The 19,778-nt window shown below is 34.3% G+C and overlaps 1 protein-coding gene across 2 annotated transcripts; it reads right to left on the bottom strand.

Moving 5' to 3' along the window:
* Positions 1 to 4,427: 4,427 nt before the first annotated feature.
* Positions 4,428 to 8,918, bottom strand: LOC129883374 (putative late blight resistance protein homolog R1A-3). Of its 2 annotated transcripts, none has more exons than XM_055958027.1 (3): positions 8,827 to 8,918; positions 4,854 to 8,580; positions 4,428 to 4,786 (listed from the first exon to the last, which is right to left on the bottom strand). In XM_055958027.1, coding segments are annotated over exons 1-3 (3,768 nt in total). In that variant the 5' UTR covers positions 8,867 to 8,918; the 3' UTR covers positions 4,428 to 4,785. The 2 variants fall into 2 exon arrangements, with proteins under 2 accessions (XP_055814002.1, XP_055814003.1); XM_055958028.1 differs by having other exon boundaries at positions 4,428 to 4,781.
* Positions 8,919 to 19,778: the final 10,860 nt, after the last annotated feature.

The following is a 19,778-nucleotide window of genomic DNA, read 5'->3' as shown; positions in this document are numbered from 1 at the left end:
TCAAATTTTGCCCTTAAATGTTTTTCTTAATATGTGTGCATTATCTTAGAAATTCAATTAATATGGAATAAAGGGAGTAGTTTAGAGACTTTTAGAATCATAATACACGCTTTATGGAAAACACATAATGCTACTTTATTATGTCTGATTTATGAAATATTCTATAATTTTTATCTTATAGATAAAATATATAAGAAATTTGAGAACAACTTATGCACCATGAGTTATATTAAACACCATCTCACGATTTTAATTTATAACATGATCTATAACTCTTGCTTTATAGACAAAACTTAATTTTTACTAAATTGCTTTAAACTCCTAATCAATAGACAATACTTGTAGTAAAAAGAAAAAATATCTTTACCCATACATAAAGATGTAATACAGATTAGTGTTTAAAGAGAATTTTTGATTGAAATAACTCACTATTTAAATTAATTTACGAAAAATAATACTATTAAAAATCTTTGCACACTGACAATGCATAACTTAAATACTTAAAAGAGATATATATGGTGTTGATTACCTACACAATCATTACCTGCACCTCTCCAGTCTTGGTTGTACCCTTGTGACCAGCAAAATCTTAATGAGTAAAAGCTCCCTAAAATTAGACACCATAAAATCACATTAGAATTTTCATTAATCTTTGAAAATCAAGAATTTCTCTATTGTTTGGATCAAAATATATATAGTTCTAAAACCTCTTAAAGTTTCCATCACGATATATTCTAGAATATGAAAAGGCTTAGAGGTACCATAATCCAGACCAACGTAGAGTTTAACTAATATAAATTCGCTATACCTGGTAATATACAATTTATTTATTTTTTCGATGTACAAAAGTTAAACTTTCTATCCAAAAAAAAAGTAAATGAATTTTTTACCTGCAACATGTAAGTGACAGTCTCAAAACTTCTGTGTGGATGGTCAGGAAATCCAGGTGGTAAAACTACAAGAATTCAAGAGTTAAATAGGTTTTCAATTAGTACTTAAAAATCAAATAAATAAAATCATAAAATATCATTTATGGTATAGACATTACCATTAAATTCATCTAACATGAGAAATGAATTCTGCAATTCAGGCCTGATCAAATTCCAAAATAAAAAAATATATAAAAAGAAAATCAGTACTCAAATTCTTGCAACTGACAAAAGTATGATATTTAATTAGAGAAGAGTAAAAGGACGAGATTATTATTCACCAGTACTTTCATACTACGTGTTTATGATCTTCGAGAATTTCTCGATTATAAAAAAAAGAAAGAAAAAAGAAACGAGTATCGATAAATTATTACCTTCCAATGCTTCTCCTAACAACAGCACCATCACCTTCATTTTGAGCTCTAGCCAAAACTTTCTTAACAACCAATCTTGGTTGTTAAGATTTTCTAAATTATAGACATGATGAATATTTGAAGATTTTCTAATGTTTCTTTCAATTGAATTTATTGTTTGTTGTGTTTTCTTTTGATTTGATTCATGTCCTATTTATAGGCAATTTCTTCCTAAGGATTGAATATGCATTGAATATTGATGACCAAATATATTACATTTTATTTTGTGGGTAAAATAGATTTTTCAAGTGGGCCCTACTTATTTTTTTTGGGTTAAAAACTGATGAGTCTACTCTTGCATGAATTGTAGAATTAATTAACAAAAAAGGAAAATAAGTAAAAAGAATAAATTAGATCTTTGAACAATTAAGGAATTCAAAATAATACTAAAAATGTCATACTTATGATTTAAAATATTGACGTAAAATAATCTTTTAACTCATTTTGTTGTTATAGTCTTATTGATACGGTTTGACTTGACACGGTGTTTAAGGAAAAAAAGAAAGATTTTAAAAGAAGAAGTAGGAAAATTGTCACGCCCTAGAAGGGTACCCTAGACGTGGCAGACACTCGAAAACCATTTCTGGCCTTCAAGCGAACCACTTGGTCCAATCATACTTTCATTCAATTACACTCTATTAGCGGAAGACTCAAATCATAAGAATACTATTCATAATAAGGCCAAAGGCCAACCACATCTCCATTCAACAACTAGAAAAAATAAAACTAGTCACAACGAAACAATTCAGCATCATCCACACTCTAGTCTATGAAGCCTCTATCAACAATATAAGAGGTGTCAATGACAGGTTCATGGCTACCACAAATCAAAATAAAGGAAAACTAAATCAAAGTTGAAAAGATAATTGCGGTATCCTCCGAAAACAAGGAAGACTCACCAACTAGCTGGAAGTGAATAGATCTTCAACGATGCGCCTGTTGATGATCTCTAGTACCTGTCTCTGCATCATGAAGCGATGCAGGCCAAATGACGTCAGTACGTGGAATGTACGAGTATGTAAAATGGCCGAATGAAACATACATTAAGGTGGGATCAAATCAACTCAGAATCTCAACTCAGAAGAAGGTACAACTCAATCAAGATGTTCTGATTCTAAACAAAATATAATTTAGACAGGACCAATAACATACAATCCAGCCCAATCCATCCCAATCCGACTCAGAGTACTATCAAGATCTATATGAGAGTTTCTCTTATCCGACAACCATCACTTATGAGCCAGTGATAGTACAACAAGCCGACGTTGTTGCCACGTCCGTTCATACCTTGCCAGGGTACGAACGAATCAACAAATCATAAATTCATAACCAATCAAGTCCTCTTATGTTAGGACAGTAATTTGGAAAACATCCGACTTTAACGGTCCAATTCCTTCCTACGTTTGGCGACGTAGTTATTGGATTCGAGTTATTACTTACTCTTACCCAATTCGGTGCTCGATACTCCTCCCAAGACTCAATGCTCATAAAACTCTATTCAATCAATTCAATCTAATCATATCGACCAGTCTCGTTTGGACCTCTGTCAATTCATCAATTCTATTCCAAATCAAGCCTCTTGACCAATCATATTATCCAATCAACACCAATCTTATATTTTTTTTTAAAGGCATGTAAAAGACAATGGCCTAGTCTATATCTCTCTTTTTTTATTTTTAGGAAATCTCAAGAATATTGCTTACTTTACTTTCTGTCATCATCTTTGACTAGAAAGAATGTTTTTCCATGGTGTTCTTTTGCCAAACATTATTATTTAATAACTATTCAAGTTTGTCCCAAACCAAACCAAATACTTCACGTGAAGTTAGAAAATAAATGATAAAGTTTAGCTTTTTCTATATTATTAGAATATATCAAAGTGGAAGTATTATATGAATATACTAATAGGAATATAACTTTTTCTTAAATATAATTTAATTTCATCATGCTAATGGAATTCCATTGAGGCATCAACTCACAGAAATTGGATTCATGTTATATAACTAAAAGGTTAATCAAATATTGTCCCCATCTTGTTTCTAGCAATTTGGATCTATGAAGGTGTTAAACTAATGAAAACATCCTAACCAACATTTCAGTATTCTTTCTATGTTCCATCATTTGGTAATTGAATTAAACTGTAACGTACCAACGGATTCCAAGTTACTGCAATCTAATTATCTATTGCTAATATAACAAAAATATGTTTAACAACTCATATCAATCAACTCTTAGACATAACAAAATATGTATAACAACTTATATCAATCAACTCATATCAAACATGAAGCATTTATCAATTTCTCAACTTATCAATATCAACATAACAAAATCAAGTTAATACATGTATGAACTCATTAGGACATAAATCTATCAAGAAAACCAATTCTTATGAAAATTCAATCTCAAAGAAGATATAGGGCACATGGTGAATTTAATCCAGATTTTTAGTAGTCTTACATACTTTAGTGTAGATTTTGAAGAAACCTTGATGTTAGGTCTTCAAAGGAAAACTTGAATCCTTGAATCCTTGAGTTTGAGAGGATTTTATTGGAGATAATTTGAGAGAGAAGAGGATGAAGATTTGGGTTGTTTGGAGAGGCAAAAGACTGAAATTATGATCCAAAACGCGTTCAGTTGTGTATATAGATATTAAGTAATTTTACCAAAATATCCCTACAAAATCTGGAAAATCGGCTAAAATTCGCTGCAGGTCCTCTCTGTTCGACCAAGCATAACTTTTTGACTCCAAACTCGTAAAAATACAATCTTGGTGGTGTTGGAAAGAAGACTCAAAGAACTTTAATTTGATAGGTTATGGGACACCCAGTTCGTTATATTTTAGGAGATATGGTCATTTTAAGTTGATCCTTATACTAACTCATTCAGAAACTTAGCCGAAAGAAATTCTTTGGACTTGACTTGATTTTTGGGATCCCTTATGACCCTAAATCACATCTAATATATTTTAAATACTTATGAATCAATCATAGATCATATATACAATTTGAAGTCTTCGAGTTTGATCTTATACGTACATGAAGTATGGTCCGAATCTTAGTGAAAAAAAAGTTGGGGTGTTACAAAAATGTTATATGAATTTTTGCCCAATCATAGTTTATAGACTTTTAGAATCATAATATATGCTGTATGGAAAACAGGTTATACAATAGACAGTTCATTTTGACAGATCAAAAAGCAGAATGTACAATAGACATGAGGCGCATACTCATCTCGCCACATGAATATACCATTACTAGCTCACTGTTATGAAAAATGGTCCTCAAAGTCAGCGAAAGATTTCCTTAGCAATCGGTACTAATGTTACAAACAAGCCGCACGATAGACTGTCTCTGCTTTTGCTGCAGTTGTAAAATTCAAACAAATCCTCATGAGTTTGAGTTTGAAATTGATTCACAGCCGCCTTATCCGTCCTTGCCTATCCTGCATTGAACATATTAGATGAACGTTGATACTCAAAAACAGAACATACGAGTTTGTTTCTACTTACTAATTGATAGTGATATCAATACGGTCATTTCCTTCAGTCGCTTCGGCTTCTTCCTTAATTCTCACAACTGAAGCCTCCAGAGATTTGTTGTCGCACCAAATCAACTTAATCTGTTTCAGTGTTGGAATATCTGCAAAGCTAAGGGGGATCTCCTTGAGTTTTATACACGATTTTATAACAAGTGTTTCAAGCAGGGGAAAGGATTCCTCCGAGGCATCCCACCTTGAGATACCTAACCGCACCAGTTTCAACATCTTAAGTTTATGGAACGTAATACCTCCAAGGCACCACTCTTCTGAATCCATATATCCTAATTTGAGATACTCCAGTCTTGGTAGTCCCGCAATGAAGGGAATGGCACTTTCTAGTTGACGCCCTAATAGTACCAACTTCTTTAAATTTGAAGGCAACTGTAACACTGATAAAACTATGGGACTCTCAAAGGAAAGGCGAAGTGTTTGAAGCTGGGTAAGACGATCCCATTTGAGACAAACAGGCTCGGCAGAATTGTTCCAAATATCAATGGCAAGTTGTTGAAGATTAGGACACCTCCTTAATAACACATCCACCCTATCAACTGGAACTCTAAGCTCCCTTAATATCCTCAAATTTTCCAATTTAGAGGATCCTTCAACCATCCCATGCTTATCCTCAAAACCAGCATCATAAATCTCAACATGCGTTAATTTTTCCATTTCCCAAAAAGACGCTGGTAATAGTACCTTAAAGGAATTCTCCGCAATTAAAGTTTCTAGATGGGGCAGATGTGATTCTGGATGAAAATAGAATACATCTGTAAGAACTGCGAGGTACTTCAGGAGAATTAGTGGTTTGAATGTAGCTGACGACAAAGTCTTCACAGAATGAGAACTCAAATCCAAGACCTTAAGAAGTCGCAATTCACTTGTCTGACAGAGGACAAACCTATCAATAGATTCTCCACGATTGGCCGTTATCAGTGACCTTAAGGGTTGGTGGAAAGGTTTTGGCGTTTTGGAGCCCAGAGATGCAAGCTTGGAAAGCTCTTTACTGAAACTGAAGCTCACTCGACTTCCCTTCCACTCCAAAGGTTGAAACTGGCTAGCATGCCCCTTCACTGCCACCATAAACTTTTCTTCTCTACTCTTCGCCAAGCAAAAGTGAAGCACTACATCATGAACCTGACAGTATTTGACTTTTCCGTCATATTCTCTCTTTGAAACCATTACCACGTTACTGCTGATGAGATCCATCAAGTAATCTTCAGCAGATTCAATGTTCTCCACGAAGTCTTCCGCAGTCCATAGACTTATCAATATAGACACTGGAATTCTTTCATCCTCCGGAAACATCCCCATATAAAGAAGACAAGGCTTTAAACAATCGGGTAAGTTATCAAAACTCAACTGCATAGTCGCCCGACTATATTCTTCCGACTCACGATCAAGATAGTCAAATAAAGCATCTTTCACCTCATTCCACCAAGATTCTTCCATTTTCCTTTTTTTGATTATTCCAGCTACCAAGACAACCACTAGAGGCAATCCTTTGCATTTTTCTGCAACTTTGTGACTCACATCTTGTAGTTCCGGCGGGCAATCTTCCTTTTGAAACACTTTTTTCTGCAACAATTGGCAACTCTCTTCTGTTGTGAGGAAGGGAAGAGAATAAGGATCAGTATGGTACTTGACTTGCTTACCCACTTCCTCAAGTCGAGTTGTTACTACTATTCTGCTTCTATTTCCAACATCTGGAAAAGAAAGCCTTAAGTCATCCCATGCCATACAATCCCACATATCATCCAATACAATGAGATATCTCTTTCCCATTAGTCTTTTCCTCAACATGTCGGCAAGAATGTCATCCTTATCTCCATTGTCGTTGGAACCGGTAACTTGATTAAAAATATTTTGTAATAGCTCTCTCCGATTATATGTTTGCGAAACGATGCACCATGCTCGAACATCAAAATGAGAAACTATGTTGTGACTATTGTACACCTTTCTAGCAATTGTCGTTTTCCCTTGTCCCCCCATGCCTACAATTGGGACGACGTCTAGCTCATTTGTACCTCTAATCAGATACTGAATCATTTTTTCTGTGTCATTCCCAAAACCCACTATCTCCTCATCAGTCACTGGATTGCTATGTTGAGTTGGCAGATGTTTAGATGGCGCTACCACATAGTGAGGCTTAAGAGCAACATCCACCGACCACATCTCAGTCACCTCCACATTAATTTGCTTGATTTCTTTTAAGATTGTAGGAAGTGAGCAAAAAATATGCAAAAAAGCATTATACTGAGCAAGAATAGAGTCAATGGCAACCTCAGCTTCATATGCCAAATTGATGGTACGTTTCTGAAGATCTTTAAGAATTTTATGTTCATGGTGCACCTTTGTGACATCTCTGAAAATGGATGATAAAGATGACAGCTCCTTCTCTAAAATGGATGTAAGAGATGATAGCTCTTTCTTGAAATTCCCTAAAAGAGGTTTCATCAGGAAATCTAAACCAGATTTAGATTTCGACATCTCATTCAGTTTCCTTAAAAGAGAATCCAGAAAGCTCAATCCACCAAAGGTGGGGAACTGAGATGGAATAAATTTTAAGGATTTGTAGTAAGTCTCAACTTGTGCCTTCAGATCTTTAGTTTTCTCCAATATCTGTATCGAGCAGAGACTTATTTTGCTAGTAGCATCTTTGTTTATAGAGCTAGGAAGAAGCTTTTGAATTACATATAGAACATCACCCACTATAGCTCCAACCTTTTCCATAAGTTCATTCAACCAGTTACCATTAATAACATGATTTGACACATCAGCATCAAGGAAAAACAACCAGAACTCTATTGCCACATCAATATTTTGAGCAGAGACATTATTAGGAAAGTTCTCGAGCTTTTTGTTTCTGAGATACACCAGCAGACTGTGGAGATGATGTGAAAATCCTTTTGGTAACTTCTTGTCCTTGAAAGTTCTTGATTGAGTAAATTTTGAAGCCTTTAGTTCAGTGAGAAAAATCTTCTTCATTTCCAGCTCCACTAGCTTAATCAAGCATAATAGATATGGAGGTTTATTCAATCTATCACACTCACTTATGTCATACTCAGCCTTATCAGCAACAACGTAAACTGATATAGTAAGACAAAGTTGTCCCACTTTGTCAGCCATGAATTGAATTCGAGTCTCCAAACATTTCAGCTTCTCATGGTCGACGTAACCATTTATCTCTGTGGCATATAAGTATCTCAAAAATCTCATTTTCTTTTGAACAATTTTCAGTTTCTTAATAAATCCGTGTCTTTCAAGGTCTCCTTCAGACCTATTCTTTTCCAGGCACATCATCAGTACATCATTTAGATTCTTTCCGAGGCAATCCATATATTCTGACAGATCAAAATCACTCAACTCATAATTGTAACTTAAACTAGTATTACCTTCAAAGAATTCCAACAAATGTGATTCTAGCCTTTCCAGGTTAAGGTTAGTTTTACATTCATCTGGAATCCCATCAAATACCTCGAGAAGCATTTGCACAGTCCCTTCGGCATTCTTTGTGAGTTTGACTAAGGAATCAGGCAAAAGAACATGATACTTTATACAGGTTCTAAAAACCCTTAGCACCATTTCAAGTTCCGTAATTAGCCAAATGTCGAAGCTATCCATATTACATCCACTCTTTATCCTTCTTAGCTGATCTAATGTTTCCTCAATTTCATTTTCAGCCATCTTCTGTAGAAAAAATCCTGCAAGTTCACCAACTCTTGGAATTAGGTTCATGTCTTTCAATATCTAGTGTTTGAAGCTATGTTAAGGCTTCGGAAAAGTTATATTATCCCTTAACTAATAGTAATTATCTTAAAAATATCACTTTTCTTCTCGTTTTCAATTTTCTGACAAACTAACTATTAGTTGAATGGATTATTTGAGAAATCAACTCTCTAACTCTGTATCTAGCGGGAAAAAAGTAATTCATGAAGAAGATAACTTACGGTTAGTTAACTCTGTATCTTCAATTTCTGATCCAATCATAAAAAGGAGCAAAACAGATATAATTAATATTGTAGAAAAAGTTTATTGAAATGAAATGAAGTTTGAAAGAAGAAGAGTTTCTCTTTCTAATAATTCTTACACCTAACAAAATATGAATTGTAGATTTAGGTGGCTTATCCTTTAGCCTTTGGTTGAGAATAAATTATTTTGAAAATTATTATTATACCTTATATTTTATACTAAATGATTTCTTAGAAAAATCTTCCAAAATTATATCTAATTTGCTAGTCTCATACTTAAACTATGTACTTCTTTGATATTTGCTTAGCATATAATTAAGGGATTTTATTGTTGGGGTATTGGGTAGGACATGTAATTTAAATTTCTTTAGGTATATTTTTTTCATAAATATGAAAATCCACAGGTTGTGAATACTATATCAAAATTTCTCCAATTTTTATGACTTACCAAATGAGCAATTCATCGTTTATAATACAAAATATCAGAATATCTCAAAACACCACATTGATGAACACCATTTTTCACTTTTTGTCCTTTTAATTATTTTTAAACTATTCTTGAAAATATAAATAATTTAAAATAAAATTATAAATATGATCAATTAACTCACTTAAAATTATCACCTAGAAAATATATATATAAATCAAAAATTAAAAAAAAAATCAATAATTCTCTTAAACAAATTCACTTGGAGGAAAACTAGTAGTAGTACTTTTCTCCTTTGGGGAATATGCAGTGCCTTTATTTATTTTTAAAAAAAATAATATGAAAGCGTGTAATGTGGTATGTTTTTGCTATTCATCAACAAATTTTAGCCCAAAGACTTTACTCGTGTGATACTGTACAACTCTTATGTAAAAGACAAAACAAAACTCATAGACTTCATAATTACAATTTTTCCCCTATGAGTAACACAATTTCTATCTTAATAGGCAAGATCATACTACATCTATTTCATATTAACTGATTTTTTTATTTTATTTTATTATTTAAAATAGGTAGGGGTAGGCCGAAGAAGTATTGGGGAGAGGTGATTAGACATGACATGACGCAATTACAGCTTACCGAGGACATGACCTTAGATAGGAGGGTGTGGAAGACTCATATTAGGGTAGAAGGCTAGTACATAGTCTCGTAATTCTTCCATATTCGTAGGCGCATTAGCACAGTACAATTTCTTGTGCTCTCATTTATGGTATTTCTGTTATTATTTATTATTTTCTGTACTTTAATTACTCTATTTTATCTGTAACGCTTTCGCTATTTATTTTCTTATATCGCTTTGAATTTCTTAACCTTATGTAACCCCTTTTTATGCTTTTTTGAGTCGAGGGTCTCTCGAAAATAGTTGTCCTACCTTGGTAGGAGTAAGGTCTGCGTACACTCTACCCTCCCTAGATCCCACGTTGTGGGATTTCACTGGGTGGTTGTTGTTGTTTTTATTATTCAAAATAGTTGAATTATTCAAAGTTCAAAGAAATATTTGAAACTTTTCTATATTTACCCTTTGCATTAATGAAGTTTTATAATTTGCTAGGAGTTAAACTACAATATTTACAAAGTTATTGTTAAAACTCCATTGATGGAGGTTGAAAGTGAGCAGGCATTGAAGAGAAGAGAAGAGAGGAAAGGAAGAGAGAGAAAAGAGAAAGAAGAGAGAAGAAAAATCACTACTTCATTTCATTTTCTTATTATTTGATACATATATAATATGTGTACTTATGGAGTATTAAGTATAAGTTCTCCACTAATTACTTCTAACTATCTTCTAACAACTTCCTAACAAACTTAGTTAGTTTAACTAATCATGGTAGCTTGCCTAACTAACTCCTTAGTCAACACTCCCCCTCAAGCTCATGGTTTAAACAAATCCATGACTCCTAAGACACTTAGGAGTAATTGATATTGTGCCTTGTCAAGGCTCTTTATGAGTAGATCAACAATCTGATCTTCAGTGTGGGTAAATTCAGTTTTCAGAATTCCTTGACAGATCTTTTCCCTTACAAAATGACAATTTATGTTTATGTGTTTGGTCCTTTCATGGATGATTGGATTTGCTGCAATTTGTATTGCCAACTTGCTGTCACACACTATTCTAACTGGAAGATCAACTTAAATACCAAGCTCTCTAAATAAGCCAATCAGCCAAGTTACCTCAGCTGCACAGTTTGCCAATGCTCCTGAATTCAGTCTCTGCCGAACTTCTGGAGACTGTCTCTTGTTTCTTAGACTTTCAAGAGATGGGAACTCTACCAAATTTGATTAAATATCCAGTGACAGATCTCGTTGTCTCTAGACATGCTCCCCAGTCTGAGTCACAGTAATCAAGGAGTTGATTTGAAGTCACTGCTGGCATGAAGAGTCCAAGGCCTAGAGCTTCTTTAATGTATCTTACCACCCTGAGTGTTGCATCCATGTGTGACTCCTTGGGACAATGCATATATTGACTCAACTTCTGAACTGAGAATGTAAGGTCAGGTCTGGTCATTGTAAGATAGAGAAGTCTTCCAACTAGCCTCTGATATCTGTCAGGGTCCTTCAGCACATGATCTGTATATTTTATTTTTGGAGAAACATATTCATCAAACTTTACAGATATTAGCTTCAAATTTTGTTCAAGTGGTGTACCTGCAGGTTTAGCTCCCCCTAGACCAGCTTCAGCTATTAACTCAGACAAATGTATACCTTGACTAGATCTAGCAACTTCAATTCCTAGAAAGAATTTAAGTTCTCCTAGATCCTTCATCTTGAATTGTTTCTGCAGGTCTTTTCTGGTGCAATCTATAAGTGGTTGCCTTTTGCCAATGAATAAGAGATCATCTACATAGACCAATACAATAACTATGTCACATTCAACTTGTCTAGTGAATAATGAGTAGTCATAGTGGCTCTGAATAAAGCCTAGTTGTACCAGGGCTTCTGTTAATTTCAAGTTTCATTGCCTAGGAGCTTGTTTGAGGCCATAGAGGGACTTGTGGAGTTTGCATACTTTACCATGCTCTCACTGTCTTGCAAAAACCAGTAGGAATAGTCATGTACACCTCTTCCAAGAGATTACCATTGAGGAATGCATTGTGAACATCTATTTGATGAATGCACCAGCCTTTAGAAGCAACCAGGGCAACAATGAATCTAACAGTGACCATTTTGGCAACAGGACTAAAGTTCTCACTGTAGTCTAAACCTTCTTGTTGGTTGTATCCTTTGGCCACAAGCCTTGCCTTAAATCTTTCTACTTCTCCTGAGGCCTTGTACTTTACCTTATAGCCCCACTTGCAGCCAATGAGGTGTTTGTCAGGAGTTAAGTCCACCACACTCCAAGTATGATTATCCTGTAGGGATGTAATCTCAAGTTCCATTGCCTAAACCCATTGAGGATCAAGAGAGGCTATAGAGTAGGAAGTGGTCTCAGTAATGAATCAGTAGGCAGCTAAGGCATGAACATGTGAAGGGGACAAATGAGCATAGGACAGATGATCAGATATGAGAAAGGAGAGGGAAGTGTTGTGATAGGCAGTGATAAAATCCTGAAGCCATAAGGGAGGTTTAATGTCTAGAGGAATTTCTAGGAGGAGGATGAGGCATATCAGGCTGAGATGCAAGAGGAAGATCTGAGAGGGGAGATAAGTCTGGACCGAGGATATGTAGAGTAGATGTAGTGAGAGAGGAGGACTGTGGTACCATAGGAGGAGGGGAATCTGACACATGAAAAGAATGAACAGCTTGTGTAGAGAGAGTGAGAACAGGGAAAATAGGATCAGGGGAGGTTTGCATGTCTTTGAATGGAAAAACAACACCACATTTTTGTTGACAAACAGAGCCTTGAAATGTAAATCATATAAGAGGTAGCCCTTTTGTGATAGAGAGTACCCAAGTAGGACTGCATAGATAGCTCTAGGGGAGAACTTGCCCAAGAACTTTGAACATGCAACATAGCATAGACACCCAAAGGTTCTTATATGTGAGAGTGTAGGAGGTGAAGAGTATAGCCTTTCAAAGAGAGACTTGTAATGAAGCACTTTGGAAGGGAGTCTATTAATAAGATAAACAGTTGTGGCGACAGATTCACCCCAGAATTTCAAAGGAACACTGGCTTGAAATCTGAGAGCTCTAGCCATGTTTAGGATGGTTCTATGTTTCCTTTCAGCAACACCATTTTGCTGAGGTGTATAAATACATATACTCTAATGAAGAATGCCAAGAGTAAACAAAAGAGATTGAACATCATGATTAAGAAACTCACTTACATTGTCAGTCCTGAAGGTTTATACAGTGGTAGAAAAGAAATTATGAACTTGTGAAAAGAACTTTTTCAGTACAACTATAGTATCAACTTTAGATGTGATAAGAAACAACCAAGTGAATCTAGAGAAGTCATCTACTATAGTAACAAAGTACTTCATTCCAGAATGAGTTGGTACTCTGTAAGGACCCCATCTATCATAGTGAACCAGTTCAAACACAGACTTAGAGGCATGACAGCTAATAGGAAAAGACATCTTGGTTTGTTTAGCTAAGGGACAGACAGTACAAGGTAAATGCTCAGTAGTATGTACATTATGAAGGCCATAGACCTATTTATTATATCTATGGAGGCATGTCCTAGTCTTCTATGCCACAAGGAGATTATCTCAAATGGACTTGATGAAGAGGAAGAGCTATTGGTTGAATGTGCTGAATGAGGAGAAACTGGAGCTGAGGTAGTGAAACCTTCCTTAAGGATGTAGAGACCTTGATCTTCTCTACCAATCCCCCTGACCAGTCCAGTGGAGAGATCCTGAAAAATACAAAAATCAGGAAAGAAGGCTGCCATGCAATGAAGCTCTTTGGTAAGTTGTGACACAGACAACAAGTTACACTTCAAATCTGGAACAAACAACACATTATTAATACTTTGGCCATCAAATACTTTTGTTCTTCCAGTATGTGAGACTGATACCACATTACCAGTAGGCAGGTGAACTTTTCTCATCTCAGAGTTGGGCACTGTTTGAATAGTTTTAAGCACATCAAGTCTAGATGTCATATAGTTTGTGGCTCCAGTGTCAACTATCCAGTTCATAGGCACATATTTGGAGACTAAAGCAGACAAGGTACTACCTGCAGTGGCTGCTTTGGCTGAGTGCTCTCCTTAATTTTCACTTCCTTTTGCCAGCATTTGAATGATCAACTGATACTGATCTTGTGTGAAGAAAGTTGCTAGAGTTGGAGGATTCAGAGTCAAAGTAGCATTATCAGCAGGTTGAGAGACTTCAACTTGATTGGCATAGGAGATGGTGCCTCCACCTTTCTTCGTTGATCTCCACCCAATAGGATAACCTTTAACTTTGAAGCATTGCTCTTTAGTATGTCCCTTGTATCCACACACAACTTTCTGAGGCTTCTATGACTGTGACTTGTATTGAGAGTCATAATGTCCTCTATTTGGATGACCATCACCATATCCTTGTTGATGTCGAGAATTACCACTCCTATAAGTATAAGTTTTCTGACTGAATAGAGTTGTACTTTCAATAGCCCTATGAAGAGAAGTATCAGAACTTGTATGAATAGATATCTCTGACTTTCATGATCTAAGATGAGTGAGAAGGCTTTGTTTAGATTAGGAGTAGTAGTCTGAAGCAGAATTTGACTTCTAGCAGCTGAGTAGGACTCATTCAATCCCATTAGAAACTGAAGTAGTCTTTGATACTCACAGTGTTCTTTGAATTTCCTAGATTCATCACAGGAGCATCCTGGACAAGGCATGATGGAGTCGAACTCATTCCATAGACTCTTAAGTGTAGTGTAGTAATCAGTCACTAACAGAGTTTCCTGGCTTAGGCTATGAATCTCCTTATGAAGATGAAACACATGTGCACCACTAATCTTGTCAAACCTCTCCTTTAAATAACACCACACTTTGTGAGTATCATCACTATACACTATACTACTAAGCAGGCCTGGCCTCACAACATTCATAATCTAGGATAAAACAACAGCGTTGCATTTTTCCCAAATATCAAAATACTCGGGGCTAAATTTTGATTTAGGAAATCTACCATCAACAAACCCTAGTTTACTCTTACCTAGTAGTCCAATGTGCATGGATCTACTCCAGATTGCATAGTTCTCTGATCCGGTGAGTTGCAAAGAGATTAGAGAGCTTCCTAGAGTGTCATTAGGTTGAAGGTAAATGGGATGATTGTGATCTATCACCGGAGCACTGAAACGTACTGCTTCAGCGGTGGTGTTTGTTGACACTCAATTTTGACCCTCCATAACGCAAATTAGCTATCGAGTTTCTTTGAATTTTAAACATTTTTTTGAAATAATTAGCTTTTATAAAAATTTTATGTAGTTATTCAAAAATTATCTTTGATTACTATTTTTTTATATATAAATTTTAGTATAATATAAATATTTCTATAAACTATATCTTTGATTATTATTTATGTAGTTATTCAAAAATTATCTCAAAAAAATTTTATTTTTAACTAAATATAATGTTAGTTAGGTTAGTTTAATTATAGTTTGCGTTTGTGAAAATTTTTGTTTTTTCTAAAAAAAAAAACAATACCCCACATCGAAAATTGCAAAAAAATTTGAAGTTTTTGGAGCCTATATAAAGGCTCATATTCTTATTAAGAAGAGGGAAGAAGTGAGAGGTTCTTTAGCCACCCCAAAGTTAGAAATTTTCTTAACTTGGCTAGGATTTTTGAACTCTTGTCCCCAACCTAAAAGTTGTGAAAATTTCTACCTTTCAATCTATATTTTTTTTCAAGGAAAATAGGAGATTGAAGTCAAAATTTAGGCTAAGAACAGTGTTCTTATAACGTCGAACTCACGAAGGTTCGAATCTAAATTTTTAATCTTTTTTTTTGTGGATTGGAGTTCCATCAACCCAAAAAGAGGTAAGATCTTTCTCGGCTTTATTTTATTTAATTATTTTGATGTTTTATATTTAGTTAATTCGTAGTCTTGTTTTTTTTAGTTAGCATGTATTAAGAATAATTAGATTAATGATAGAAATTTTTTATAGTTAACATGTATTAGAATTAGTTAACTATCATGTGTTAGGATTATTTCATGAAAGATCTTAGTTTTGTTCATTATTTTTCTAAATAGTTTCCTTTGACAATATAGATTTTTATGTTTTTTTAATTTCTTCTTTTAACATGATTTAGATAACAAAAAATATGCTTAAAGTTATTATTTAATTAAAATTTTCATGGCCTAATTGATTTAATTCTTTCTTTAAAATTTGAGCTAGTATAACGTATATATTAAATTCGTGTTCTTTAGTTACTTGAATATATTTCTTCTTTCCTTTCCTTTGTCCACATATATGCATGTTGTTAGTCACTTCTAGGATACTCACCAATTTGATAATTGAAAATATCGTGATATGTTCCTTGGTTTAGCTTAAAATAAGTAAATGTTCTGTAATTTTATTTTGGTGCATGTGATAAGAATTTGAGTCTATCTTTGGACCCCATCGTTGCATATCATTGAGTTTTGAGTCTCCCATCATCTTGTTCGAATTGCTGGAAAAAATTGATACATGGAAAGAAAGGTAACATGCATGATTTGAATATTGATATTAGGTTGTATACACAGAATACAGGTGGGAAGCAGTGTCGTATATACTGATATACAGTGTGCATGCAGTTTGATATATAGAAATAATATTGTATACACTGTATATATACTATATACAGTCTGATATATAGTATATAGGGGAATTGTGCTTAAGACAAAATGCAGACAACCCAATAGCTTAGTCTAGGCGTACAGAAACTAAGTGTTGGGTCGTATTTTCATGTGCTATTTATTGTATTTATATTGATTCGAGTTGTAATAATTTATTTACTTATGTTAGTTGTACTTTCTTATATATTAATTTTAATTTGTCTTAACTTAATTAGATTCTCCTAAAGATAAACCAATTCATGCTAATTTTACTCTTTAAATGATTTTCTACCTTACTTAATTATTTGATAAACTTTTACTTTTTTTTATATACATCTATATTATTTTCAATGTTTAAGTTTAATCATTTTTTCTAAAAAAAATAATTTTAAAGTCTTCATTTCATTTTAAATTAATATTTTCAAAAGTTAGTCAAATAATTTTTCAAATCATCGGATAACCGCGCGTTAGCGGCCACTTTGAATGCTTAACACCTTTCTCAAAGTGGAAATAAGAACCTCATACCTTTTTCTCTGAATTTTTAAGACTTAAATCTGTTAGGGTCTTTTAAATTAAGTTTTCTTAATTACTTTAAAAAATTAAGTGGCGACTTCTTTTTTCTAAAATTGATTTTTTCTCTAAAAAGTTAAAATTAATTTTAAAACTGTCTTTTTCCGATATAACAGTATTTGTGTTTAGGTTGCTGGTTTCCATAGATCCATCTTCAAACTCAGCTGTAATAGACATTGTTTCACAGCTTCGAGACTTGCTTTTCTTCTTAGCTGCTGACTATCGATTTTACTACTTCTTGGCTTCGAATCTCAGCAATCAAGTGCACTACACTGCAGGACACAGTGCTGGCTCTGATACCATGTTAAAACTCCATTGATGGAGGTTGAAAGTGAGCAGGCATTGAAGAGAAGAGAAGAGAAAGAAGAGAGGAAAGGAAGAGAGAGAAGGAAGAAAGAAGGGAGAAGAAAAACCAGTACTTCATTTCATTTTCTTATTATTTGATACATGTATAATATGTGTACTTATGGAGTATTAAGTATAAGTGCTCCACTAACTACTTCTAACTATCTTCTAACAACTTCCTAACAAACTTAGTTAGTTTAACTAACCACAAACTAACCATGGAAGCTTGCCTAACTAACTCCTTAGTCAACAGTTATACTCCAATAAAAGATTCGTTGCAGGTTAATATGGTTCTAATTGTATCCTTGAATGTTTTTCTTAATATGTGTGTATTATCTTTAAAATTCAATTAATATGGAATAGAGGAAGTAGTTTAGAGACTTTTAGAATCATAATATATGCTTTATGGAAAACACATTATTCTACTTTATTGTGTCTGATTTATGAGATATTTTATAATTTTAATCTTATAGATAAAATTTATAAGAAATTTGAGAACAACTTATACACTATGAGATATATTAAACACCTGTCACAGTTTTAATTTATAACATGATCTATAACTCTTGCTTAGACAAAACTTAACTTTTACTAAATTGCTTTAAACTCCTAATCAATAGACAATACTAGTAGTAAAAAGAAAAAAATATCTTTACCCATACATAAAGATGCAATAAAGATTAGTGTTTAAAGAATTTTTTTGATTGAAATAATCCACTATTTAAATGAATTTACAAAAAATAGTACTTTTTTGTCTCAATTCATGTGTCACCCTTTCTTTTTTAGTTCGTGCCAAATAGAATGTCACATTTTCTTATTTTATATTTCCTCCATTTTTTTACTTATCAAATTTTGCCTTGACACACCTATTAAGAAAATAATAATTAATATAGTGAGTTTACCATTTTACCTCTATTAATTGATAGAGTTTTAAACATATTTACTATTATATTATCAAAGACATTAACTCAATGTTAATAAATTGAGGATATAATAAGAAGGAAAAATTATCCTTTCTTGATTTGTCAAAATTGACAAGTAAAAAAAAATCAAATTAAGAAATATTTGACAAGTAAATAGGGGCGGAGGGAGTAACTATTTAATGACATCATCCATGTTTATCCTTATTAGATTTCACCTAATATTTTATTACGAAATAAAAATCAACTAATAGTAAACACGATGGTAATCCTAATAAGGATGCTTTGATGAACATAATAAAATCTCCTTTACTTCTTAAACTTTATATCCGATTAAACAATATCATTTAAATTGATCCAAGGGAAATACATTTCTCTTCTCCAGAATTTCAAACCTAATATAAACATATTTATTAGTAATATATAGAAAGTATTAACAATGTCATCTTTAAAACGGCAACGATGCCCGAAGAATGGAGGTCGAGCATAATGATCCCTCTATACAAAAACAAAGGGGATATCCAGAGTTGCAACAACTATAGAGGTATTAAGCTACTAAGCCATACTATGAAACTGTGGGAAAGAGTGGTAGAGATGAGGGTGAGGAGAGACGTGTCTATTTCAGAGAACCAGTTTGGATTTATGCCGGGACGCTCAACTACAGAAGCCATCCATCTTATGAGGAGACTGGTGGAGCAGCATAGGGAGAGGAAGAGGGACTTGCATATGGTATTCATCGACCTAGAAAAGGCTTATGATAAAGTCCCAAGAGAAATACTATGGACATGTTTGAAGGCTAAAGGTGTACCTATGGCATACATTAGGGTGATCAAGGACATGTACGAGGGAGCCAAAACCAGGGTAAGGACAGTAGGAGGGGACTCAGAGCACTTCCCAGTGGTGATGGGGTTGCATCAAGGATCAGCTCTTAGTCCTTTTTTATTTGCCTTGGTGATAGATGGATTGACGCGACAAATTCAAGGTGCGGTGCCATAGTGTATGCTTTTTGCGGATGACATAGTCCTGATCGATGAGACTCGCCGCGGAGTTAACGCTAAGCTGGAGGATTGGAGACATACCTTGGAGTCTAAAGGGTTTAAGTTGAGTAGGACAAAGACAGAGTACTTAGAGTGCAAGTTCAGTGAGACACCTCAGGAGGTTGACGTTGAAGTTAGGCTTGGTGCTCAGGCCATCCAAAAGAGAAGTAGTTGCAAGTATCTTGGGTCTATCATGCAAGGCAGCGGGGAGATTGACGATGATGTCACACATCGTATTGGGGTAGGGTGGATGAAATGGAGGCTCGCTTCCGGAGTGCTATGTGACAAGAATGTGCACCCAAAACTTAAGGGAAAGTTCTACAAAGTGGTGGTTAGACCGGCTATGCTGTATGGGGCGGAGTGTTGGCCAGTTAAGACTTCTCACAT

Source organism: Solanum dulcamara, chromosome 3 (genome assembly GCF_947179165.1).
Source record: "Solanum dulcamara chromosome 3, daSolDulc1.2, whole genome shotgun sequence".
NCBI lineage: Eukaryota > Viridiplantae > Streptophyta > Magnoliopsida > Solanales > Solanaceae > Solanum > Solanum dulcamara.
The sequence above is the reverse complement of the archived record's forward strand: the minus strand, read 5'-3'. Positions and strand labels throughout refer to the sequence as shown.